General features: G+C 41.8%; 1 protein-coding gene across 2 annotated transcripts in view; it reads right to left on the bottom strand.

Annotated features, from left to right (window-relative positions):
* The window catches only part of atf6 (activating transcription factor 6), a 327399-nt gene that overhangs the window by 264955 nt on the left and 35918 nt on the right, over nucleotides 1–26526 (bottom strand). Inside the window, exons 3-6 of one of the 2 annotated variants that reach the window (XM_080195966.1) lie at nucleotides 24261–24345; nucleotides 22817–22893; nucleotides 20933–21071; nucleotides 19230–19412 (exon numbers count right to left, since the gene is read on the bottom strand). In XM_080195966.1, the coding sequence (XP_080052092.1) occupies nucleotides 19230–19412; nucleotides 20933–21071; nucleotides 22817–22893; nucleotides 24261–24345 (484 nt within the window). The remainder of the gene's footprint in view (nucleotides 1–19229; nucleotides 19413–20932; nucleotides 21072–22816; nucleotides 22894–24260; nucleotides 24346–26526) is intronic. The other variant, XM_080195967.1, reaches the window with a different exon arrangement.

Genomic DNA, 26526 nt, shown 5'->3' with positions numbered 1-26526 from the left:
CCATAATTCCACAAAATACAACCCTAGTTTGTGTCATGTCTCCTTCTAATTTAGCTCTTGAAGTCCACATGTCATTCAGGTAAATTTACACCGCACTTCTGCATTGGTCAAAATACTCATTCCTGAGGTGTGAGGATTCCTTAAATACTCTTGGGTGTGGTCCAAGTAAGGCTTTGCATAATTGCTGCATAACTTCATGTTGTATCATCATTCTCTTTATATAATGGTCAGTATTCCATTTCCTAAGTACCTTCTCTACTTGTTCAAGACAGTTCAATCACCTGATCCTCAAGTCCCTGTGGATCACAACTGTTTCCAACTTTTTACTATGTATAAAATTCTTTGTCTTATCCTTTTCAGATCCAAAATGGGTGACATCATTCACCTGCACTGAAATTCATTTGTCACAGATTTCACCCATTCTCTTAAATCTAGTAATGTCACCGGTAATTTTATGGTTCCACGGAAACTGGCATCTACCTCTGTACCGTCAGTAAACTTGAAAATGTTGTGTTCTATCCCAACACCCAAGTCATGAATAAGTAGTTATCAGTTGCAGATCCAATTGAGATCCTCATGGATCACTAGTAACATCCTGCCAATTAGAAACCATGGCTTTAAAGAACACAAGAACGTAAGAGCATAAGAAATAGAAGCAGGAGCAGGAGTCGGCCATCTAGCCCTTCAAGCCTGCCCCACCATTCAATAAGATCATGGCTGATCTGAAATGGATCAGTTCCACTTTCCCGCTCTCTCCCCAGAACACTTAATTCCCTTGTCTATCAAAAAGCTTTCTACCTGTGACTTAAATATGTTCAGCGAGGTACCCTCCATCACTTCAACGGGCAGAGAATCCCAGAGATTCACCACCCTTCTCATCCTACCAACCAATCTGCACCCCCAATCTACATTCGCCAATTCCACTCTGTTCAAACAGAGGACACAGGTTCGGGACCCTACTTTCTCATTCTCCATCTGTATCAAAAATTCAACCATACTATAATCACTCGTCCCAAGAGGATCCCTCACAAAAAGATCCCTAATTCTACCTGCCTCGTTACACAACACCAGATCTAAGATAGCTCGCTCCCTCGTACGTTCCATTACATACTGTTCAAGGAAACTATCCCGACAGCATTCCAAGAACTCTTCCTCAAGCCCACCGCGTCCAACTTGGGTCATCCAATCAAAATGCAGATTAAAATCCCCCATAGTTATCGCCGTTCCATTTCTGCACGCATCATTTATTTCCTTGTTTATAGCCCGCCCCACCTCAAAGTTATTATTTGGGGGCCTACAGACCACATACCCACCAGCGTCTTCCTCCCCTTACTATTCCTTATCTCCACCCACAACGATTCCATGTTTTGCTCTTTGGACTCTATATCTTCCCTTACTACCGCCCTGATATTATCCTTAATTAATAGAGCTACCCCACCCCCTTTTTCCTCCTGTCTATCCTTCCCAAACACTCGATACCCCTGGACATTCAGCTCCCAGTCCCCGTCACCTTGCAACTACGTTTCCGTAATGGCCACTAGATCATATCCATTTGTGCTGATCTACGCCATCAGTTCATTCACTTTGTTCTGAATGCTTCATGCATTCAGGTAAAGTGTCTTTATACCAGCCTTTATCTGGACCTTATTTGAAGGAATGCTACTTACCTCTCTCATGCCCCCTAATCCTTTTATTATTGGGACATCCTCAACATCTTCCTGAGCCCGTACCCTCTCCTTTACTTTAGATTTTGTAATTTCTCCCACCCCTGCACCCTCCCCGCCCCTAATTAGTTTAAAACCCGAACTACAGTCCTAGTTATACAATTCGCCAAGACTCTGGTCCCGGCACGATTCAGACTAAGATCATCCCATCTGAACCAATACTGGTGCCAACCCAGTAAATTCAAACCCATTCCTCCCACACCAATCCCTGAGCTACCCATTCATCTCCTTAATCCTATTTACCCCACGCCCATCTGCATGTGGTTCAGGGAGTAATCCAGAGATAACCACCTTGTCAGTTCTGCTTTTTAATTTGATTCCCAGCTTTGCATACTCCCTCTGCAGATCCTTAGTTCCCATTTTGCCCATGTCGTTGGCACCCACATGAACCACAACGACCGGATTCTCACCCTCCCACTCCAGGTTCCTCTGCAGCCCAGATGAGACATCCTGGACCCTAGCACCAGGCAGACAACACACCCTTCTGTATTCTTTATCCTTGTCACAAAGGACTGTGTCTCAGCCCCTAACTACACAATCCCCAATTACCACTACATTCCTCTTTACTTCTTCCTCTTTGTCCTGTGTCTGCACCACTGTACCGTGGACAGTTTGCTTGTCAACCTTGCAGATCTTGTTCTTGTCCACACTGGGAGCAAGAACCTCAAACCTGTTGTGCAGATTCAGGGGCTGAGGGTTCCCCCCTACCCACCCTTCCTCACCAGTGCACCCCCCCCCATCTCCTTCCTCACCGGTTCCCCCCCCCCACCCCACCCCCTTCCTCACCGGTTCCACCCCCCCTTCCTCTCACCCTTACTCACCACTCCCCCCTCCTTCCTCTCACCCTTACTCCCCACTCCCCCCACCTTCCTCTCACCTTTGCTCCCTACACCCCCCTCCTTCCTCTCACCCTTACTCCCCTCAGCAACACCCTCCTGTTCCTGACCCTCAGAGTTAGCAGTCTAGGGGGTGTGACTCTCTCTTGTAACCCATTATCCAGGTTACACTCCCTGATGAGCCTCAGTGTCTGAAGCTCAGAGTTCAGCTCATCTACTTTGAGCTGGAGCTCTTCAAGCAACCAGCACTTCCTGCAGACATGGTCATTGGGAAGGACCTTGGGCTCCACCAGCTCCCACGTCATACAGAAACAGCACATCACATGTCCCTCCATCTCAGTCTCCTAGTGATTTCTAAACACAGTTAAGAATTTAGACTTACCTTGCCCTTTTCTCCCAAGCTCTGTGAGCCAAAGCCCTTACAGCTCACTCTGCTTCCCTCTCACTCCACTGACCGCTCCCAACGCTGCCTGCTGTCTGCTGCAACCCTCCTTTTACACTTCGCGCGGTAAAAAAAACCCTTCCCACAAAGCCCCACAGCCCACTTCCTGTCTAACTTTTAGAGCAGAAATACCATTTAATCCCGACTCTGTCTCCTGCCCCTCAGCCAATAGATTATACAATTTTTATATATATATAAAAAATTTATTTAATTATATATACACACACACACTGAAATGCAAGTAGGCCTCTGTTATATACTTAAGTGGTTGCAGATTGCTTTAAGAGCTGATCACATGAGTTGATGGTGATGTCGTCAAGGCATTGCAGAGACTGCTGTTTGAGTTTCAGTTGTACTCTGTACAGGAAAAAGCTCCCAGAATAAATCTGTTGTTGTTAGTTTGAATCTACTGTGCGTGCTACATATTTTCTTTTTGATAAAACCCACAACCCGTAACAGAGTTCGGACCTTACCAAAGGAAAACTGGTGACGAGGATAGGATTTGTTTTGTCGAGGAAAGGTTCCAAGGAGAAGAAAAAATATTGTGTATTCTTGAATATCAGAAGGCTGGGGAGAAACAGCAACAGGATTAAAGACAGAAGTGCCATTAAAGACAGAAGTGCCAGTGCAGGAAGACAAAGAAGAAAAAGCTCTGTGTGGTTTTAAAGAGGCTTTTTTTTGTATCAAAGAAGAATGATATTCCACGCATTACCTGGCATATGTGAAGAGTGGATGTTTGGCTGAATGGCTACAGTCAGTTTAAAAAAATACATAAAGTCACTAGGTAAAAAAGGGAATACTTGGAAGACAGCAAAATATATCTACCGTACAATCATGAATTGCTAGTGCCTGTGGAGGGAATGGTGGGTCAATTCAGATTCATGGGGCCTCTCAATGAAGAAAATGAATCATAGCGTTCCTATGCTGCGTTTTCAGTACTTTATACAAGCGAATAAAATTGCAAAAGATGGCAAAGAATTCACAAGGATCCTCAACTAAAGAGTTGCCCATAGTAATTTTTCTCAGTACAATACCAAGTAAAAGCAATTTGCTCCAGAATTTGGCTTGTTCAGCAAAGCCAGGAACCAAAAGTTACAATAATTCGACAAAGATCCTTGAAGAGCATTACACTCCAAAGCTATTGATTATTGCAGAACAGTTCAGGTGCCACTGAAGGACTCAAGTGGAAGGCAAAAGTATTGCTCCATTTGTGGCAACCTTAAAAAGGCTGGAACAACATTGTGAGTTAGCGAGTTATTAGTAAATACTCTTCAAGATCATCTCGTTTGCGGTCTCCAAAATGAGGCTAAGCAAAGGCAATTGCTCACTGAACGTCCTTTGACAGCAATAGAAATTGCAGTGTCAAAAGAACTAGCTGCTAAAGGGGTTTCACAATTTTGTTAGTAATAAAGCCCCACAAGTTGGGAAATGCCCACAAGAGGGAAGCCAAAACAGCAAGAAATGTAATAATCAATGCAAATATTGTGAAAAAATGGGTCAAATTGCAAGAGCTTGTTGGGCTAAATGAGCTGGCCAAAAAAGAATGTTCTGGGTACCTTCAAGGAGAAGAACAAGTTGCATTCTGCAAAATAAATTTTTAACATGCAAGAAAAGAATTACAATTGTGAAGAAGATAATGTCCAGAAATATGGTGAAGAGCTGCAAGTGAACATCATAACCAGAGTGGGCAACCTATTAGAATGAAGGTTGACACTGGTGCTGCTGTATCCTAAATTCCTCAGACAACACAAGAACAGAAGCTGAAGCATCTTCCTTTAACTTTATTTATTACTGTCACAAGCAGGCTTACATTAACATTGCAATTAAGTTATCAGATTTACAACATCTGAACAAACCATTAAAAAAATTGAAAGTTGTTCTAAGGTTCAGTAAACCCGAACAGATTCTTATCAATAATGATTCACAATTTACTTCACAAGTGTTAGAGGATTATCTCAAAAACTGAGTGTTATTCAGCATATGAACTCTGCACCTTATCATCCATCAACCATAAGATCATAAGACAGAGGAGCAGAATTAGGCCACTCGGCCCATTAGTCTGTTCCGTCACTCAGTCATGGGTGATATTTTTCTCAACCACATTCCCCATAACCCCTGATCCCCTTAATCAGCAACCTATCTCTGTCTTCAAGACACTTAATGACATGGCCTCCACAGCCTTCTGTGGCAAACAATTCCCCAAATCCACCACACTCTGGCTGAAGAAATTCCTCCTGGTCACTGTTTTAAAAGATCGCCCCTTTAGCCTGAGGTTGTACCCCCGGTTCTAATTTTCCCACGAGTGGAAACATCCTCTCCAAGTCTACTCTATCCAGGCCTCGCAATATCCTGTAAGTTTCAATAAGGTGTCCCCTCATCCTTCTAAACCCTAGCAAGTACAGATCCAGAATCTTCAACTGTTCCTCATACAACAAGCTCGTCAGTCCAGGGATCGTTCTTGTCAACGGCCTTGGACAGGGTCCAGAGGAGAACACATCTTTGCTTAGATACAGGGCCCAAAACTGCTCACAATACTCCAAATGGAGTCTGACCAGAGCTTTATACAGCTTCACAAGTACATCTCTGCTCTTGTATGCTAGCTCTCTCAATATGAATGCTGACATTGCATTTGCCTTCCTAATTGATTTGATCTATTATTGTCACATGTATTAACATAGTGAAAAGTATTGTCTCTTGCCACTATACAGACAAAACATACCGTTCACATGGAAGGTAACGAGCGAGCGCAGACTGTAGTGTTACAGTCAGAGCAAGGGTGTAGAGAAAAATAACAATGCAAGGTAAGTCCATTCAAAATTCTGATAACAGCATAGAAGAAGCTGTTCGAGTCAGTTGGTATGTGACCTGAGGCTTTTCCTGACAGAAGAAGGTGGACAAGAGAATGTCCGAGGTGCATGGGGTCCCTAATAATGCTGGCTGCTTTGCCGAGGCAGACGGAAATATAAACAGAGTCAATGGATGGGAGGCTGGTTTGTATGATGGATTGCGGTACATTCATAACCTTTTGTAGTTCCTTGCAGTCTTGGGTACAGCAGGAGCCATACCAAGCTGGTGATACAAATCAGAAAGAATGCTTTCTATGATGCATCTGTAAAAGTTGGCGAGAGTCTTAGATGACATGCCAAATTTCCTTCGTCTTCTGAGGGAGGCTTTCTTAACTATAGTGTCAACATGGAAGACCAGGACAGGTTACTGGTGATCTGGACACCTACAAACTTGAAGCTCTCAACCTTCCCTACTTTGTCCCCAATGATGCAGTCAGGGGCACGTTCTCCACTACACTACCTGAAGTCGGTGATAATCTCCTTCATTTTGTTGATATCGAGGGAGAGATTATTGTTGCTGCGCCAGTTCACCAGATTCTGTATCTCATTCCTGTCTCTTCATTGTTTCAGATCTGACCAACTATGGTGGTGTCATCAGCAAGCTTGAAAATCAAATTGGAGGGGAGTTTGGCCACATAGGTGTACAAAGGAGTATAGTAAGGGGCTGAGAACACAGCTTTGTGGGGCACCGCTGTTGGGGATTATCATGGAAGAGGTGCTGTTGCCTATCCTTACTGATTGTGGTCTCTAAGTTAGGAAGTTCAGGATCCAGTCGCAGAGGGAGGTGCTGAGGTCCAGGCCACGGAGTTTGGAGATGAATTGCTTAGGAATAATGGCATTAAAGACTGAGCTGTAGTCAATAAATACGAGTCTGACATTGGTGTCGTGGTTATCTCGATGTTCCAGGGTTGAGTGCAGGGCCAGGGAAAAGGCATCTGCTGTGGACCTGTTGCGGTGGTGGGCAAACTGAAGTGGATCCAGGTTGTCCAAGAGGCCGGAATTGATCTGTGGCTTAACAAACCTTTCGAAACGCTTCATAACAATGGATGTCAGAGCCACTGGCCATTAGTCATTAAGGCACGTTACTTAGTTTTTCTTAGGTAGCAGGATGATGGCTGTCTTCTTGAAGCAGATAGGGAGCTCAGATTGTTGTAAAAGGACGTTGAAGATGTCTGTCAATATCTCCACCAGCTGATCCGTGCAGGATCTGAGTACACGTCTGGGTATCTCATCTGGGCCAGTTGCTTTCCGTGGGTTGATCCTCAAGAAAGCTGCTTTGACATCTGCAGTGGTGACCCCAGATACAGGTTCATCCAGGGCCTCCAGGATGGGGGACATGCTCTCACTGACCTCTTGCTCAAAACGGGCGTAGAATGCATTGAGCTCATGAAGTAGGGATGTCGGTGATTTTACATGCCTTCATCTTGTGCCCTGTTACGTCTTGCAGATCTTGCCATGATCAGCAGCTGAACCTGCCAACTGCCAACTGAACTTGCAATGGATTAGCTGAAAGATTTGTACAATCCTTGAAACACACTTTAAATAGTTCAAAAGAGCAAGATTTGTTATTAAGGTTGTGTGAATAGCTTTCTGGGATCTTATGGAAACACTACTCATACAACTACCCAAAGTTCACCAGCATTACTATTCTTAAACAGAAAGTGAGAAACACAATTGATTTATTGCTTCCAGAAACTTCAGGAGATAGTAGAGCATCAACAGAATTGTCAAGTTGCTAGGCGAGATGAGGAGAAAACAATACTCATTTCAACAAGATGATTGAATGTTACAGTATAATTATGCCGCAAGAAAAGGGTACCAGACATAATTTTAGCAAAGACGAGTCCAATTTCTTGCACTGCTTAAACCGAAGATGAACTAGTTTGGCGACACCATGCTGACCAATTGTTCCCATTTAGAAATGATTTATCGGAATCATCTCCAGAAGTACCAATTTCTTAAGTTCCTAGTGCTGTGGATACGATTATTGAAGGTTTATCTAAATCTGAGTTGCCTGATGATCGTGTCTTTGCTGCTATATCGAGTAAGAATGATACAGAATTTGTTCCAAGAAGCATCTGCTGAATTTCTAAATCACACTTCTACGGTCAAAGTCAGCCAAATTCAAAAAAGTCACATATAACCAAAGAAGAGTACACATCCTCCTGATTGATTTTATTGACTGTGTACAATTATTAATGATGTACAGTATTGAGTCAAGACTATTATTGATATTATAGCATTGTAGTAATTTTTTACCATGATCATAGATGGGGGAGGAACGTTATATACTTAAGTGGCTGCAATTTGCGTTAAGAGCTGAACACGTGATTTGATGATGTCATAAGAGTATTGCAGAGGTTGCTGTTTTATTTTCAGTTTGTACTCTGCACAGTAAAGTTTCTGGAATAAATCTGCTATTGTTAGTTTGAATCTATGTGTGCATACCACATATTTTCTTTTGGTGTAAAACCCACAACCCCTAACATAGTTAGGGCATGACAGCCTTGAAGATGGATTTTAATAGAACTTGACCATTTTTAGACCAGTTTCATTTTAGATTCACTGCAGTGAGCTCACCAGGTCAAGGGAAATATTTTGAGACTAACATTTAACAGAACAAGTAATTTTCTAATCTGTAATTCATCCAATTAACCAAAGAGGTGATGTATTTCACTAGATCCAACTCAGGTGAGAGCTATGAAATAAGTGGCAAAACCATCAGCAGCATAGGCACAGAGAGAGATCTGGGAGAATAGGTCCACAGATCATTAAGTGGCAGCAATGGTGGAAAAGGTGGTGAAGAAAGCATATGGCATGCTTGCCTTCGTTGGCTGGGGCATCAACTATAAAAATTAGCAATTTATGTTACAGTTGTATACAACATTGATGAGGTCACATTTGGAATGCTGTGTCCAATTCTGGTCACCACACTACCAGAAGGATGTAGAGGCTTTGGAGGGAAGACAGAAAAGGTTTACCAGGATGTTGTCCGATATGGAGGGCATTAGCTATGAGGAAAGATTGACTAAACTAGGATTGTTCTCCCTGGAAAGACAGAAGCAGAGGGGTGACCTGATAGAAGTTTATAAAATCACGAGGGGCACAGGTAAGGTGAACAGTTGGAAGCTTCCCTCCTCCTTCCCCCCCCCCCCCCCCGAAAAAGGAAGTAATGATAATTATAAGGAGGCACAAGTTCAATGTAAGGAAGGAAAGGTTCAGTACAGATGTGCAGAGGAAGTTTTTTTTTAAACACAGGTGGTGGTGGTGGGGGCCTGGACTGCACTGCTGAGTGAGGTGGTTGAGGCAGACACGTTAGTGACATTCAGACTTATCTGGATAGACACACAAACAGACGGGGAATAGAGGGATTCAGGCAGTTGGCCAAGATGGAACAAAGTGATCGGCGCAGGCTTGGTGGGCCAAAGGGTCTCGTCCTGTGCTGTACTGTTCTTCAGTTGTTCTTTTTTCATTAGTCACCAATCACAAACAGATAATTAAATAAATAGTGGGCCTCTATTGATTATAATTGAATGTTAAATAATTCATTAGTACTGAGTTTAAAAAAACTGGGTGATCCAATTGAAGTCTATTTTAATTCTCAGACTGCAGTTTCTTTAAGAAGGGTGAATGATTGATGAGATGGTTGGCAGCAAGTCCACTGTGGCCTTAATTATCTTAGGTGAAGCTGATGGATTTATACAATGAATAAAAGGCCTGTACACAAGCAGATCAGAGGGATCCATTTAACGGTTCCACTGTATCGCACAAGAAACCAATCTGCGCAAATGGCTAAAATCCAATCTGATCAGTTCAATAATAAAACTGACTAATCATTGAATCACAACCAGCTCCTTCAAGCTGAAGTGATGGCTATGGAACAGTTAAAAACACAAAGCACTAGAAGGCTTATAGCTCGCCATGTATTCGAAACTCCTGATGTAAAATTGTCGTCAAGGGCTGGATACAAGAGGAATTTGCGTCTTTCACCTGATCAACCATTAGTCACGAATGTCTGTTCTATATTGGAGTTATTTACAATTAAAATTGTGTCTGATTCAGAACAGGAGGCAGTGACCTGATTAATGCATCAGATATGTGTCCTGTTCATTTAATTAAGAGGGCCCAGCCACGTGAAAGCTCCCCCCCCCCCCCCATTTACTCCCCCTGCTAATGCTCCGATTAAGTAATTCTATATTTTAATTTTGCATTGCTAAGTATTATTCTTAAAAATAAACTTCTCTTCATTCACCATCGAAGAATCCTGTCTTATCGTACGCTCAAGTCTTCTGTTCAAACTAAAGATACAAAACACAGGTGACTTAGATTGAGAGTAATTCTATATTTTAATAAACCCAACAGAATTGACAGAAGTAAGCGATGCCAGCATTTAGTGTTCGCACTAAATGCTCTTAGCACAGTTGTTGTCAGCTATTTTCTGGGTTCACTGCAGTCCTTGCCATGTTGATACACCCACAATGCCTTTAGGAAGGGAATTCCAGGATTTTGAAGGAACAGTGACATAGTTCAAAATCAGGATAGTGAGAGACTTCGATGGACTTTTGCAGGTGGTGGTGCTCCTATGTGTCTGCCATCCATTTCCTTCTAGATGACAAAGGTCGTAGGTCCCGTCAAAGGAGTCCAACTTTCTGCAGTCCATCTCATCGGTGGTACAAGTTGCTATCACTAAAGTGTGAAAGTGAAAGTTTAAAGGTGGTGAATGGAGTGCCAATCAAGCAGGCTTCACCTTAGATAATATTAAGTTGCTTGAGTCTTGTGGAGTTGAACCCGCCAGGCTAGTGAAGAGTATTCCATCACACTTCTGACGTGTGCTTTATTGACAGTTTCTCTCAAGTTTTGCCATTTTTATCATTCCTTCATTCTATGAATACCATTTAATTATTCTCCATGGCAGTCAAGGCCATTTACAACCCAATCATCCGCAACTGACAGCATGCTCCTGACCTCCACCTCAACACAACCTGAATCCGATTTGGGAGTGAAAAGGCCTTCCGACAATTCAGAGTCAATATGGCCACCAGCGCAGTCAGAGTTCCTACTGATATACTAAAATGCAGCAGCCAAGTATTCTTGGCACAAATACATGATCTCACCATGAAGGATGAGAGTTGCCAAGCAATCAAGATGCCATAATTGTGAATGTCTTTTAAAAAAAAAGACAAGACTGACTGTGGCAACTATAGGGGGCATCTGTATTGTTCACCATAGGTTTTGCAAGAGTCCTTCTTAATTGCCTTCTCCCCATGGCTGAAGAGTTTCTTCCAGAGTCACAACATTGATTCTGTCCATCAAGAGATTAGGGAGACATGATCTGCATGTCACAAGCCCAAGAAAGATGCAAAAAGCAGCAGCAATCCCTCCCCTCAAATCTGGCAACCTGCAAAAGTTTGTCACCAACTTCCAGCTGCATGATGGTGTGCAAATCATGAGCCTTAACATCCTATCTGCCAGCCCCAATATGAGTGCAAAGTGAAGTCAAGCAAGGTTCTGTCAACGTACTTTTCTGTCTTCTTTGCTGAAACGGTCCTCATGAAGCTCCTGCTGTACTGGAACATCTCTACAGGATGAGCAGGAAACTATTCAACCTATACCACATCCAATCCAGAATTAACACCACCTGAATGCACACAGAGGCTAAGCTCCAAACTATCCTTGATGCATTCACACAGGCAGAAGAATGAATTAGGCTTCAGCGAAACAGAAGACCAAGTCCTTGCACCAGCCTGCTCCCACTACGCAATACTGTCCCCTGACAATCATGATCCACAGAATCCTGAATGGCCTCTTTCTGCACTTTTCGCCCATCAAGCCTGCACCTACAATAATCCCTCCCAAGCCCTATCCCCATAACCTCACTGCTCGTGCTCCTGTCACAAAGGGGCAATTTAACATGGCCAATCCACCTAACCTGCACATCTTTAGACAGGGAAGAAACCGGAGCACCCAGAGGAAATGCACACAGACACAAGGAGGCTGTGCAAACTCCACGCTGGCAGACAGTCTCCCGAGGGTGGAATTGAACTCAGGTCCCTGACGCTGAGAGGCAGCAGTACTACATGGATCACTGCTCATACTGTGACTGTTTCCTTTGAGTTAGAGCAAATACAGACAATGAAACTCAACATCATGCCACTGTGCCAGTACAGCCTTCAGCCAGCTGAGGGAAAACTGTTGATGATCAAATCTTCAAACCTGCCAACAAGTCCTGGCCAGAGGGCTGCTTCCTCTCCTGCATGCATCAAGACATGAACAAGGTTTGGCATTGACCTTAAATACCTGGAGATATGGCACCAGTGACGCTTCCCTAAAATCAGGCAAATTCAATGGCAGAACAGGCACTCCAACATCACTTGTCCTTTCTGAAGTCAACATCCTCATTGTAAAAGTAATGGTATCATTCAGCAGCTAAGTTGGGTGAACCACATCGGCCACTTGCCTGAAAAAAATCCCAAACCAAGCATTCTACTCAAGAGCTTCATCATGGTAGGCAGTTACAAGGACAGAGTCACATCCATTTTACCAAACCCCTTCATAATTTTAAAGATCAGGTCACCTTCTCTTTTCTGGACAGAAGAGCTTAGCCTGTTCAATTATTGTTCCAGCGCTCCCATGCCCTTTGATTTGAAATAGAGGTCCAGATTTGCATAAAACAGCTTTATACTATTGCCCTGTTGTTTGCTGACTGGTGCAGGGAATGACTTCTACAAAAAAAAAGTACTTCAAACAGATTCAGATTGATTACATTTACAAATCAAATATATTACCCTTTTGCTTTAATACCTTTTGAGTATCCTGTTCATGTTCAGTTTAATATTTTGAAATCATCTTGTTCACCTTTGAGATACTACTCTATGTTGGCGAACAAGCCAATTCTTAGAGGTTTTTTCAGAAATCATAGCTTTATTGTATTGCCAATCATCTTGCATTTATGTCCACCTGTTACTGAATCATCTACTGGAGGAATAAAATCAAAATACTGCGCATGATGGAAAACTGAAACAAAACCATGAAAAGCTGGGAAAATTCAGCAGGTCTGGCAGCATCTGTGGAAAGAGAAATAGAGTTAACATTTCAACAGTGGCACAGTGGTTAGCACTGCTGCCTCACAGTGCCAGGGAGGGACCCTGGTTCAATTCCCAGCCTCGGGTCACTGTCAGTGCAGAGTTTGCACATTCTCCCCATGTCTACATGGGTTTCCTCCCAGTACTCCAGTTTCCTCCCACAGTCCAAAAGGTATACGCATTAGGTGGATTAGCCACTCTAAATTGCCCCACAGTGTCAGGGGGACTAGCTGGAGTGCAAGGGGTTATGGGGATAGGGCCTGAGTGGATTTGTGGTCTTGTTGGCCGAATGGCCTCCTCCTGCATTGTAAGGATTTTATGATTCCAAGTCTGCGTGACTCCTCTTCACACAGATCATAGAATCCATACAGCGCAGGAGGCTGCTATTTGGCCCATCAAGTTTGCACCAACCCTCCAAAGAACATTTTACCTTGGCTCTACCTACATAGTAACATGTCTCACAACACCAGGTGAAAGTCCAAATGGTTTATTTGACCGCACAAGCTTTCAGAGCACTGCCCTTCATCTGGTGAGTAGGAGTTGTGTTCACAAACAGGGCATATATAGACACAAACTCATTTTACAAGATCATGGTTGAAATGCGAGTCTTTATAGGTAATCAAGTGTTCTTGGGAATCACTATCAGAATACGATTTTGGAAACAACGACTGGATCTCATCTTAGTTTTGCTGTTCCAGTCTTGCCAACCACATTAGTCTTTTATGTCAGTTGAGGTGAGCTTGTTCTGTTAGCTTTCAAGGGCTGCACTCTAGGCATAGGACTGCCATCAGCTAGATTCTAACCAGTTCAAAAATTTTCAGCTCGTCGATCCGATAGCTGATGAACTATAAACACAGACAAAATTTGCCATTGTTACAGAAGTTGTTGTCTGTCACTGTCAAATCCAATGAAACAACTGGCTGAGTTAGCAGCTCTCCAGGAATCAAAGTAGTCTATTAGTCTTTCAATGGAAATAATTCAAACATGTACCATAAACCTGAGAAAGAATTACAAGCTTCTTGAAAATCATTTGTCAATTGCAAAATAACTCTTCTGATCCAAGGAATGGTAAAAATCTGTATTGATTTTCCCTGTTGAACCACTTCTGTGCTTGAATTGTTTATTTTCATGTAATTGTTAAGTTAGTAATTTGATTAGACCAAATACAATCTTTGGAGTCGCTTCCAGAATCTGACATTTACTTTTCAAACAATTTAACTGAGCATGCACACTGAACAGTGTATATACTTTACTTCCATGTAAATATTACATAAGAACATAAGAACATAAGAAATAGGAGCAGGAGTAGGCCATCTGGCCCTTCGAGCCTGCCCCGCCATTCAATAAGATCATGGCTGATCTGTCGTGGCTCAGTTCCACTTTCCCGCCCTCTCCCCATAACCCTTAATCCCCTCTCTTATCAAAAACCCATCAACCCGCTTCTTAAAAATATTTAGCGAGGCAGCCTCCACCACTTCAACGGGCAGAGAATTCCAGAGATTCACCACCCTTTGAGTGAAGAAGTTCCTCCTCAACTCCGTTCTGAACCGCCCCCCCTTTATCTTGAGGCTGTGCCCCCTAGTCCTACTGTCTTTTTTGAGCGGGAAGAGTCTTTCCACCTCTATCCTATCCATCCCATTCATCATCTTATACGTCTCAATGAGATCTCCCCTCATTCTTCTAAACTCTAACGAGTACAAGCCTAGTTTATTCAGCCTCTCCTCATAGCTCAACCCCCTCAACTCCGGTATCAGCCTAGTAAACCTCCTCTGCACTCCCTCCAAGGCCAAAATATCCTTGCGCAGGTGCGGCGCCCAAAACTGCACACAGTACTCCAGCTGCGGCCTCACCAATGCCCTATACAGCTGCAGCAAGACCTCCCTACTTTTATATTCAATCCCCCTCGCTATGAAGGCCAGCATCCCATTCGCCTTCCTGACCACCTGCTGCACCTGCAGGCTGGGTTTTTGCGACTCATGCACAAGGACCCCGAGGTCCCTCTGCACCGTCGCCTGCTGCAGTTTTTCGCCACGTAAGTAATAGTCCTTCCTACCATTCTTCCTACCAAAGTGGACCACCTCACACTTGCCAACATTAAATTCCATTTGCCATTTCCTGGCCCATTCGCCCAGCCTATCTAGATCCTTCTGCAGACTCTCCACACCCTCCACACAATTTGCCTTTCCCCCAATCTTGGTGTCATCAGCAAATTTCGACACCCTACACTCGGTTCCCTCCTCCAGATCATCTATATAAATGGTAAATAGCTGAGGCCCCAGCACCGACCCCTGGGGCACCCCACTAGTCACCAACCGCCAATCCGAATAGCACCCATTGACCCCCACTCTCTGCCTCCTATTTGACAACCAATCCTCTATCCACGCTAACACCCTACCCCCAACTCCATGTCCTCTGACCTTCTGCAGTAACCTCTTGTGAGGTACCTTATCAAACGCCTTCTGAAAATCCAGAAAGACCACATCCACCGGCTCTCCTCTATCCACCGCCCTAGACACATCCTCATAGAACTCCAGTAAATTTGTCAGACACGACTTCCCTTTAATGAAACCGTGTTGCGTCTGCCCTATCAAGCAATTCCCTTCAAGATGCCTCGCAATTTCCTCCTTAATGACGGATTCTAACATTTTACCTACCACAGACGTTAAACTAACCGGCCTGTAATTCCCCGCCTTTTGCCTGGCACCCTTCTTAAACAACGGCGTAACATTAGCCGTTTTCCAATCCTCCGGCACTTCCCCGGAATCCAGCGACGTCTGGAAAATAACCACCAAGGCATCCACTATCACCTCCGCCATTTCTTTCAGAACCCTCGGATGCATTCCATCCGGTCCTGGGGTCTTGTCCACAATCAGCCCCTCCAGTCTGTCGCGCACCACCTCTCTAGTAACAGTAATGTCATTAAGACCCTCCAGTCCTACCACCTTTCCATCGCTAACACCCGGCAAATTATTCACGTCCTCCTCCGTGAAGACAGAAACAAAAAAGTTATTCAAGACCTCCGCCATATCCCCATCCCCTACCACTAGGTCCCCTTTCTCATCCGCTAAGGGACCAACGTTCACCCTAGCCAGCCTCTTCCTTTTTATATATTTATAAAAACTCTTGCTATCCTTTTTTATATTAAGTGCTAGCCCAGCTTCATAGCTTCTTCTACCCTCCTTTATCAACTTTTTTGTCAATCTTTGTTGACATTTAAACCTTTCCCAATCCTCTTCTCGCCCACTGCTCTTAGCTACTCTAAATTCCTCCGCTTTTAATTTAACACTTTCCTTCACCTCCTTCGTTATCCACGGCTTATTACCTCTCTTCCTACTGTCCTTTTTAACCATCGGAATAAATTTCTGCTGAGCACCAAGAAAGATCTCCTTAAAGATCCTCCACTGCTCCTCAGCAGACCTACCTTCCAATGCGCTCCCCCAGTCCACATTCGCCAATTCTTCTCTCATCCTACCATACTCCCCTCTATTCAAACAAAGGACACGTGTCCGGGAACCCACTTTCTCCTCCTCCATCTGCAACAGAAACTCCACCATACAATGATCACTCTCTCCAAGAGGATCCTTCACCTCAAGGTCCCTAATTCTACCCGCCTCATTACATAGCACCAGATCCAAGATAGCTCGCTCCCTCGTCGGCTCCAACACACACTGTTCCAGGAAACTAAATATTGTGACTGTTAGTATGCAAGTTGCTATTCTTTACTGAGAAACTTGACTGACTTTCAGTCTCTCAGTTCTCTCCTCACCCATCCAGTGTCCCAGCTATTCCCTTTTTAGGAACTTGACTGAAATCAGTTAACAAATGGGGAAATTAACAAAGCAACTAGTCAAACCAAAGTGATAGCCCATTCAGCGGCACCATCACAAAAGACAAAATAAAGAAAACTTATTAAATCAAATTAAAATGCAACTGAGGCAGACTTATCTGTGCTTCAAATACTGAATTTAACAATGCCTCTCATCTCTCAATCTTAATATAAATTAACATATCATTAACAATGCCTCTGAAAATTGGATTTTGATGTAAAATTGAATGCAGTTGGAGATGGAAGAATCTGAACTATAACAAAGGGTGAGGCAGAAAACTTAATATTCAGTTTTGCTTAAAATCATAGCGAAATAGGTGTATTTATTCCATTAAAATGGAAGGGGGAAAAATGTGGTTGGTAGCAAAACAGGATCAAACCCCACCAGGGCTGATGAGAGAGAAGCCTCCTCTGACCGCTGGCCCGATATAAACTTTCTTTGGTCAATTCCAATTCCTTTTCTAATGGACAAGAACATTAGAAGATATATCTGTCACACGTTTGCTGACTCTCCCACAGTGCAACACAGGCTTTTTCCAGTTCGGCTGGTAACCATACCGACTGGCTGATCTTCAGTTTTCCATACTTAAGGAATGTGTTTGAAAGTCACAGTCTGATAGCATACAGAATGCTCGGATTTTTTGAACATTAACAATACCTAGATGTCTCTGAACTGCAGAGTGAAATCTGAGCATTCAATATGAATAAATGCAACCATCTGAGCAAATAGAGCTGTCACCCTAGTCGGTTAAAGGTCCGACGAATGCACGCAGAAGTGGTCAGTCATCTCAAACAGCTACAATGACTCGAACGTTTTGCACAAACATCTGTAGGAGAGTCCTTAAACCAAACTATAGCCAAAGTGGAGCTAAGCAAATATCTGGCGGCAACCTGGAGATACTCAAGGGGCCCCTTATAGATAATCTGTTCAAGAGTTTTGGAAACCATTCTTGGAAATAGAGTTGGCAGGCATCATGAAATGATTGCTGTGCCAATCTGACATGACCTATTAGTTATGAAGTGGGACCTTGAAATAAAAGTTTTGCTTCACCGAATATTGCTGACAGGTAGCTTTGTAATTCTAAAAAATTTTAGTTATCACTCAATTTATCTGGGAAATAAAGAGCTTTCCTGTCAAGAGTAGCATCAACTTTGCAACTGATAGCAACAACTGTTACAACCCGCGGAGAACAAAATATCAAATGTTGCACATACCTTGACCCTCTGCTCATAGTATGTTATTTGTATTGTTAAGATAGACAGGTGAGGTTTACTTCAGTACTTGAAGCACATATAAATTGGCCTCAAAATTCCATTTGATTTAATAAGTTTTCTTTAATATTCGTTGTCTTTTGTGACCATGTGCTCTAACGGGCTATTTGATGAGTTGTTTTGTTAATTTCCCCATTTGTTAACTGTTTTCAGCCAACTGTATTTGCCTTCCTTCACCAATGGGAAGCAGTAATTGCTTTATAGTCCCTTATGCATTTATTGTAAATAACTGCCCGTTTCTGATTAACAAGATCACCTGAATTGATAACCATGTTGCAGCCCATGCCCTCTAGGTATCATAATTGCAGGCCAAGACAAGCACAAATCAAAACAGGGAAAAACTTCACATCACAGAATCCCTACAGTACAAGTGGCCGCCATTCGGCCCATTAAGTCTGTACTGACCACAATCCAACCCAGGTCTTATTTTCATAACCTGATACATTTACCCTGCTAATACCCCTGCCATTAGGTCAATTTAGCACAGCCAATCAACCGATCCCACTCATCTTCAGACTGTGGGAGGAAACTGGAACACCTGGAGGAAATCCACGCAGACACAGGGAGAAAGTGCAAACTCCACATAGGCAGTGACCCAAGGCCGGAATTGAATCTGCATCCCTGGCACTGTGAGGCACAATGATAACCACTAAGCCACTGTGCTGCCCCAAAACTGCACCTCAGTGAGACTTGAACTCACAACCTTAGCATTACACGTACTTTTATACTGCCATACAAGAACCACTCGCCAACCGATCTGGATAGTAGAGCCACACTTGAAGATGTTCTCCAACTTGTGCAACAGATAGGAAACACATTCATTGCCAATGCATCTTCAGTTTGATTTGTTTCAGGAACACTTTAGAAAATGGCAAAGGCATATAGTTCAATCTATTTCGAGACATTTCTCTAGTAATGTTGGTAGCCCCTTAAATGGTTTTCCCCAAAGGGACATGGCTTGATTTTACACTGTGTTTTTAAGTTGTTGTATTTCAACCATCGCACTGCCTCTGTAGACTGGACAGAGTTGTGCAAAGAAACCGCAAAAATAGCTTTGAAGGCATTAATGTGACCAACTTGTATAGAAAAGGCTGGTGCGTCAGGAAGATGCGATATTGCTGTCATGTATACCAAAGGATACAATGAAGATACATGCACAGCCACAGAGATGTTATATTTTAAATCCTAAAAAGGTACTCACCAGCAGGAGCTGGACATATTTTAATTGGTTGTTGTTTTAAGACAGACACCACATTTTGAACTGGTTGGATTATAATGGTTTTCCCAGTTAGTGTTGGACTCGGCTGTGTCACAGGTATAGCAGGAATAAGGATGGGCTTCGGTTGAATCGGCTTTTGTTTCATTACATTTGAAGTTACATTCACTGTAACAGAAGAAGAATTGTGTTTCTAATTTTTGTACAAATAAATATTGGTGGTTATCAAAACTACAGGCAGATTTTACAAATTAAACATGAAAGCAGAATTCTAGCAAGTGAATGACGAAACATCAGAACTCATGCTACTCCATGTGCAACTACAATGCTACAAGTACAAGCTCAACACTTCTCCACAAGCTAGCAAATTCACCTTAATTAACACATAGAAAATATTTTGCAGCATGCTTTCATACACAAATACAAATTTTATTCAAAGAGAAATCAAACAGTCATCAGGAATTAAAATTGTGTCCTGGCATTCATAGAGGCAATTTTGTGAAATCTTGCACATCTTCTAGCAATTGAAGAAATCAAGTCCATGTGTGGGTACTTCAGTGCCAAGTGCAAGAAGTGCCAAACATATTCCTCGGCTTAAAATTTCTTTGCTCCATATACATCCAATGTCTTTTCGCTCCAAACCTCAAAACACATATTGCCAATTACTTAAAAGCTGCATAATCATTGCTATTCTATTGGTTAGCATATTGCAAGTGGAACATTCAAGAAGATGCTAGTCACATCTGCCAAATCATACAGTATCATGTTAGCTGTGGCCAGCCAGCAGAAAAAACTATTGGCATTTCAACAAGCGACCATTCTAGTCTAGACTGCAGAAATATTTTGTCCAACCACAACAGTTGGATCATGATTATTTCCAATACGTTATTGCTAAAATAGCAGCAGTGCAAAGACATACTCAAAATAAAAATCTGAATGATAATCTTTTCTAAATCAACTTTTGCACTTGCCATTGCTTGGTTGAATACTGCGCCTACGACCTCTTTCGTTGCACTTTCAGCCAAAACAAACCAGAAAAGGAAACAACTATGATCCCATATTTCATGGGAAAAAATCTTTTAAAACTGCAGTTAATATTTATTATAAGATTATTTATTATAAGCCTTATCCCTTCTCTTGTCTGCATGATCTTGAAGTGAAGTGAAGATCATCATTTCCACTGCTTTCTTCGACCAGTTACACAGTACATTAACGAAGCAGAACTTCGACTGTCCAAAAATGATCAGACAGAAGTTGCACATTTGGCCCAGTTTTTACCCCACGCTAATTTCAACAAAGTAATTGTGTTGGGTTCAACAAGTTTGACACCTTGGCCATAGCTTTCCAGAATTGAAAAAGTTCTCAAAGATAGTAAAAAAAGAAAGGAAAAATAGACAAAGAAATTATCTTCATCAGCTTCTTTTCAAACAATAACCCTCTGCAAATAATGCAATCTATCACGAATGACTAATACATCATCAACAACTATCTCAGAAGTTATAATCTGGGACCTATGCATCGAACACTTTATTTGATGGGTAAAAATAAACCAAAATAAGCATTATTTTGCAGCCGCTGTTTCCAATTCACATTTAGTCTTAAAATGCACGACTGACTTTCAATGGAAAATGAATTATGCTGCTAGCTGGGATCATTTGTCAGTGGTAATCTTAAATAAGAATTCATACCTGGAACTGAATCATCAGATATTACTTCAGGAGGGCTCTTGACGTTTAATTGTTGCACTGGAGAAGAACAGTTACTGGTTTTACTGCCTGATGAAACTGGTGAAGATTGACGTGATGAGGTGTAGATCAGCTCTTCCTGTTTTAATAAATTGAAAAAAGCTGATTTTAGAATTGATAAAAAATTGATTTTAAGCAGTTACAAAAAAAAGAGCAACCGATATGCATTTTCAAAACAAAATCTTAGCAATTCACTGCATGTGGAGAATACTGGGATGTCCAAGGGATAGTACATTAAAATGTCACTTTTATACTGAAGATTTTGCATACTTTAATAGAGTTGCAAAGATTTCCATTACAATGAGAGATTACAAACAAAACATAAACTTGTTTTCTTTTCACAAATGCTTACAGGTAAAAATAAAAATTAAAAAGGTTTTGCAAAATGTTGACCATTATCTCAAAGGGACCTAAAGTAAAGCTATCGTTAGAGAAAACTCTGATGGGACCCAATTTATCTAACTATGTTCAATTCTGGGCATCTCAAATCAACAAGTGTATACTGGCCTTGGATGGGTGGAGGGTAGTTCCCCATAATGATATGAAAGTTAAACAAACAAGTTAAAGTTTCAGCATCGGTTATGTAAATACGATTTATAATCTCTTGAACATGAAAGGTTTTGGGATAATTTAATTCAAATGTTAAAAATGATTAAAAAGGGATTAATCTGGCCTGGTAGCCCAGAATAAAGGGACAAGATATTAAAATTGGAATAGACTGTGCAAAGGTGGTGTCAGGAAGCACTTTTTCCACAAAGGATAGTGGCATCTGGAACCTTCTCCTGCCCCAAAAAACTGTGGTAGCTATATCAACTGAAAATTTTGGAACAGATTGCTGGATATTTGTTAGCCCAGTGCAGGGCTTCGCAAACAGGATTCCGTGAAACCTCAGATCTGGGACTCATTCAGGGGTTCTGCAGTCAATCCAGCCATTTTAAAAGGTGTCCTTCCAGTTTGACCAGTCAAAAGGCAGGGCAGGGGCATGGGTGAGGCACACCTGCACCCTTGGAGGAGGAGTGCACAAAAGAGATACGTTTAAGATAGAGAGCCACGAGAGAGAGAGGGAGAGACAGGTGTGTGTGTGTGTGTGTGTGTGTGTGCGCGCGTGCGCGCGCGCGCGCACGTGCACATGTGAAAGAGAAGTGTGTGTGTGTGCGCACGCGCACGCACGTGCACATGTGAAAGAGAAGGGTGAGCGTGCGCACGTGCGCAAGAGAAAGATGTGTGAGAGAGAGTTATGTGTATGAGTTGTGTGTGCGTGCATGAGAGAGAGGTGAAGAGCATGTGTATAAGAGAGAGATGAAAAGCATGTATCAACCACTTGTGCTTCTTTTGGTGTGTGCGTGTCTGAAATAAGAATCCGACAGTCTAACAGCTCTCCCAGTACTATTCAACAGGATTTGTTTACTTTAGTTCTTCAATATAATAAGAAGAATGTTTCCTTCAGTACTTTTGGGAGGTCAAAAGGTTCTGTAGTTGGACAAATTTGGGAAACACTGGGCAAGGGTATAAAGGCAATGAAACCAATGTAGGTAGATGGAATAAAATATATATCACCCACTGACAGAACAGGCCTGATGGGATAAATGACCTACTCTTGTCTAATATTCCTGTTGATTTGTCACAGTTTTCTTTCACATAACTGGAAGTCAGTGAACGAACAATAGCACAGTTTGACCGTTCAGTGGCAAACCACCATTTATAACTCATGTTCCTGAGGAAAATACTGAAGACGCAAAGGAAGCTTTGAAATGTTGTGGTTTTGTGACTGTTCTCGGCAGCCAAAATTAATAAAGGTTCAGACCAATTGCAAGAAAAATTGCTTACATGTTGCAACTTTAAATCTGCAGAAGATACTGAACAGCTTGATGCTGGAGAGTGAGGCTCAGACACGATCCGTGCATCTACAGAGAAACACATCATTTGTATGAACATGTTCATAAGTTTGCAAGCCCGTCATCCAACAAAAGCTTTCTGCTCATGCCTGACAAAACAGTGAAGGAACTAAATGAAGAAGTAAGAACCCCACCTGAAAAAAATATTATCCTGCCAATTGAGCTCTTAATTGGCTAATATTAACAGGACCAACATTCCATCACAGACAAAAACTAGCAGTTTCTCTCAACAAGGTGAATACAGCTAATTCTATCTACAATTAGTAGCTTTTAGGTACAGTTATGTCAACTGTTATCAGCCTAAGTTCAGTGATAGCACCATCATCAGAAGGTTCTGGAGCCAATTCTCCAGACAAAGCCCATAACATAGTGGACACTTCAATGCAGTGCTCAAGTATGACAATCACTGTCCCACACAGTTTTCTTTTTGACTAATCAGACATCTAAAATAAAGGTTTACGGACTATTGATTATTAGCCAGTTCCTGCTGAGCACCCACAGCTTTGTCTTTCCACAATGGTGGCTGGGTGCGGGGGGTGGGGGGGCCTGCTTTATCTTTCCTGCAATCTTCAGAAGTGGATTTTATGAACCAAAACATTTTACTTACAACGTTAGGGTCTTTGGCCTGAACCCCAAAGTATAGTATGAAGCCAAGACGCCAATAAATTTTATATCTTAGCATAAATGTTTAGGATAGGGTGTTTGACTCTAGAAACAATCCTACTGACAAATTAAGGGTTTTATATCAAAAGAAGCTTTATTCATAACAGTTCAAATATAACTAACAAAATGAAGGAACTTAACTGTCAACAGTTGAACAATAATTTTAAAAATCAAAGGAACTAACTCTAATTTTTAAACTTATCACTATTTCAGTTCCAAATAAACAAGGTTCCTCTTCAATTCAAATGCTGCTCGAAATTCAATTACCAAACCTAGGCATGCTGATTGTAAGTTGGGTTCACACCCTTGAGGATTTCAATGGTTTGGATTTTCAGAGTAGCTTTCAGACTTCTGTCTTTAAACAGCCCCAGGCAGAAACTAAAAACTGTTTCCCTGCTACAAATTGAGCTCCTCCCATTAACCATATTATCAGATGAACCTGCATACCTAAATCCACCTTCTATTCCTTCAATTAAAAAACCTAGGAGATTTTTCATTTATAAAAAAAATCCATTAGCTCGCTCCTAAATAAATATTACATGGCTGAAATAAGTAATTACCCTGCTTTCCCAGCATCTGAGCTATATTCCCTCCAGATATCATAACTGCCTGTAGAAAAAAAACTGAAAGATAAAACAGTTCCCTTAAACACAAAAGATATCAATAGCACAATATCATCACAACAATGATTTACAATTTTGACTATAACATACCCGGAGACAAGTTGCATGTTAGTCCCCAGGGATCAACATCCCAAGGTGTAAATTCCAAACTGAAGTCAATTTCCATGTCCATATCCTATTGGAGGAAAAATAGAATATACAGGTATTGAAGATATTATTTAAGTATTCAAGATTTTAAGGGAATAGATAAATAGAATTCTGATTGGTTTGAGGTATCAGTGAATTCTAAAATCAGGGCATATGTACTCAAGCTTCGAAGGAAGAATTTGCACAGTTTAGATTTAACTACTTTGAACACAGTGCTGAGTACGCGGACTGTCTGGGGAAGCAGAAAGCATGGAAAATGTAAGGGAGAATTGGCCAAGTATTTGAGAGGATGGATAACTTAGAAGTATTGATTTTTCAACTGGCTTGCAGATTTCTATGCTCGCTGTCTAATTAATCAAAAATTGCTGGTCTCTGTTTCTTCACACAAAGCCAAGTGTTTTTGTCTGGGTACCAGTTTGATTTGATTTATTATTGTCATACATATTGACATACAGTGAAAAGTATTGTTTCTTGCACATTACAATTCTCCAATTTGTTGGTATTTATGAAGACACAAGGTTTAACTCTGCATTCACCATCTGGAAAATGGTCTTCAAAGTGCAGTACGATTTTATATACTATGCTAAAATTAACTTTACTAGAGCAAGATCTCAATCTTCAAGTAAACCTGGGCTTATTTGACTTCATAGTTATTGATTCTTTGTTGCCATAAAGTTAGCTAATCAATGCAAAAATATACCTCTCCAGAACTTCTGCCACTGAGACGATAGTAACAATCAAATTAAGATTCTGTGGATTCAAATTATGCAAAAAAAGCTGTTTCGAAATGCCTGCTTTATCAGAACCAAGTTCCAGCAGGTTCTGGTATATCAAGCTGTACTCCAATTTGCCCAACAATTTTAGCTTATTCTTGCACTTAAATCCATGGACCCAAGCAAAAGTCAGCAGGGTTTCCAGGGCAATGTTAGGAGTGGATGGTGGTGGATTGGATTTGCAAACATTAGGGATTTAGTAAAATTCATTGATGAAATCCAAGGTTCAAAGATAGTTGAAACCTTGGGGCTAACTCCAGGGCTGCTGAATTAGCTCAACAAAGTAAGCAGATGCAACTTCAGCAGATGATCTTGCTCTGGACATATCACAGAAGTGAGAAGAAAGGGAGCTAAATTTTCCACACTGAGAAGTGCAGAAGATGAAATTGATAATCATTAAAGAGCATCAAAATTCAAAATGTCCAGTCACAGGCAAATGGCAAACAAAGTTGTCGAAGGATATTGCCAAAGTCATCAAATCCAAGTCAGTTTACATGCTGAAACTGTATCATGCCCTGGTTAGACCAAGTTAAGAGTAGTAATGGGGAAGGCGGCAAGAAAACCACATTTGGAAATAATCAAATAAAGGAAGTCTAGCTTGGAGCTAAAAAAAGGTGAGAATGAAAGGTGCCAGGTAAAATATTCAATGAGCAATTAAAGTTCTTCAATAGAGGATAAAGATTGGCTACAGGCAGGCACATCTCCACAAGCGAGAAAAGAAGGACAAATCAAAGCCCTTGGATAAGTGAAGAGAGATGAAAATTAAACAGAAAGGTTTATCACTGAATGGATGCAAGAGACTGAGGGTGCATGCATCAGGATTCAATTAATTAATTAATCAGAAAAAAGCAGATCATGGCTGAGGGAAAAACAATTAGATCAGGACCCCAAAACATGGCAATTTCACAATTAGTTTCAATGTCACTGTATCGAAACATGAAGAATGCAGGCCAGAGAGTGGTGTAGGGGGGACAGCCTCTGATCCTTGGGGAACTGGAAGCATTCCCAATGTAGGAGGGATCTGTAAAAGTTCAAGTGAACAGGGCTGGGACCAATACTTTGTGCGCAGATTAACTCATGCTATGGGAGAGGAAAACCAGGACATAGCAGCAGAGATCAGAGACAAGATGCCAGAAAGTTCAAAGAGGAAGGACAATAGAGTAAAGAATGGTGTCGAAGGGTAGGAATTTGGTGGAGGAAAAAAAAACAAAGCACATTAACAAGCTGTTTGAATGAGTGTGTAACGTGAGTAGTGTTACAAATAAAATTGATTAACTGCAGGCACAGGTTACCATGAGTTTTGATATAATGAGCTGGATTTTGTGAGGTGCTCCATTCTCAGCCACATAGCTAAAAGATCAGTGGGAGTTGGGGTAGCCAGCTGACAATCCTGATGGCTGTCCCACAGCAATAAAGGGAGCAATGTCAATTGTTTT

The sequence above is a fragment of the Carcharhinus amblyrhynchos genome, chromosome 9 (genome assembly GCF_965287045.1).
Source record: "Carcharhinus amblyrhynchos chromosome 9, sCarAmb.v2.hapA, whole genome shotgun sequence".
NCBI classification, from domain to species: Eukaryota; Metazoa; Chordata; class Chondrichthyes; order Carcharhiniformes; family Carcharhinidae; genus Carcharhinus; species Carcharhinus amblyrhynchos.
The sequence above is the reverse complement of the archived record's forward strand: the minus strand, read 5'-3'. Positions and strand labels throughout refer to the sequence as shown.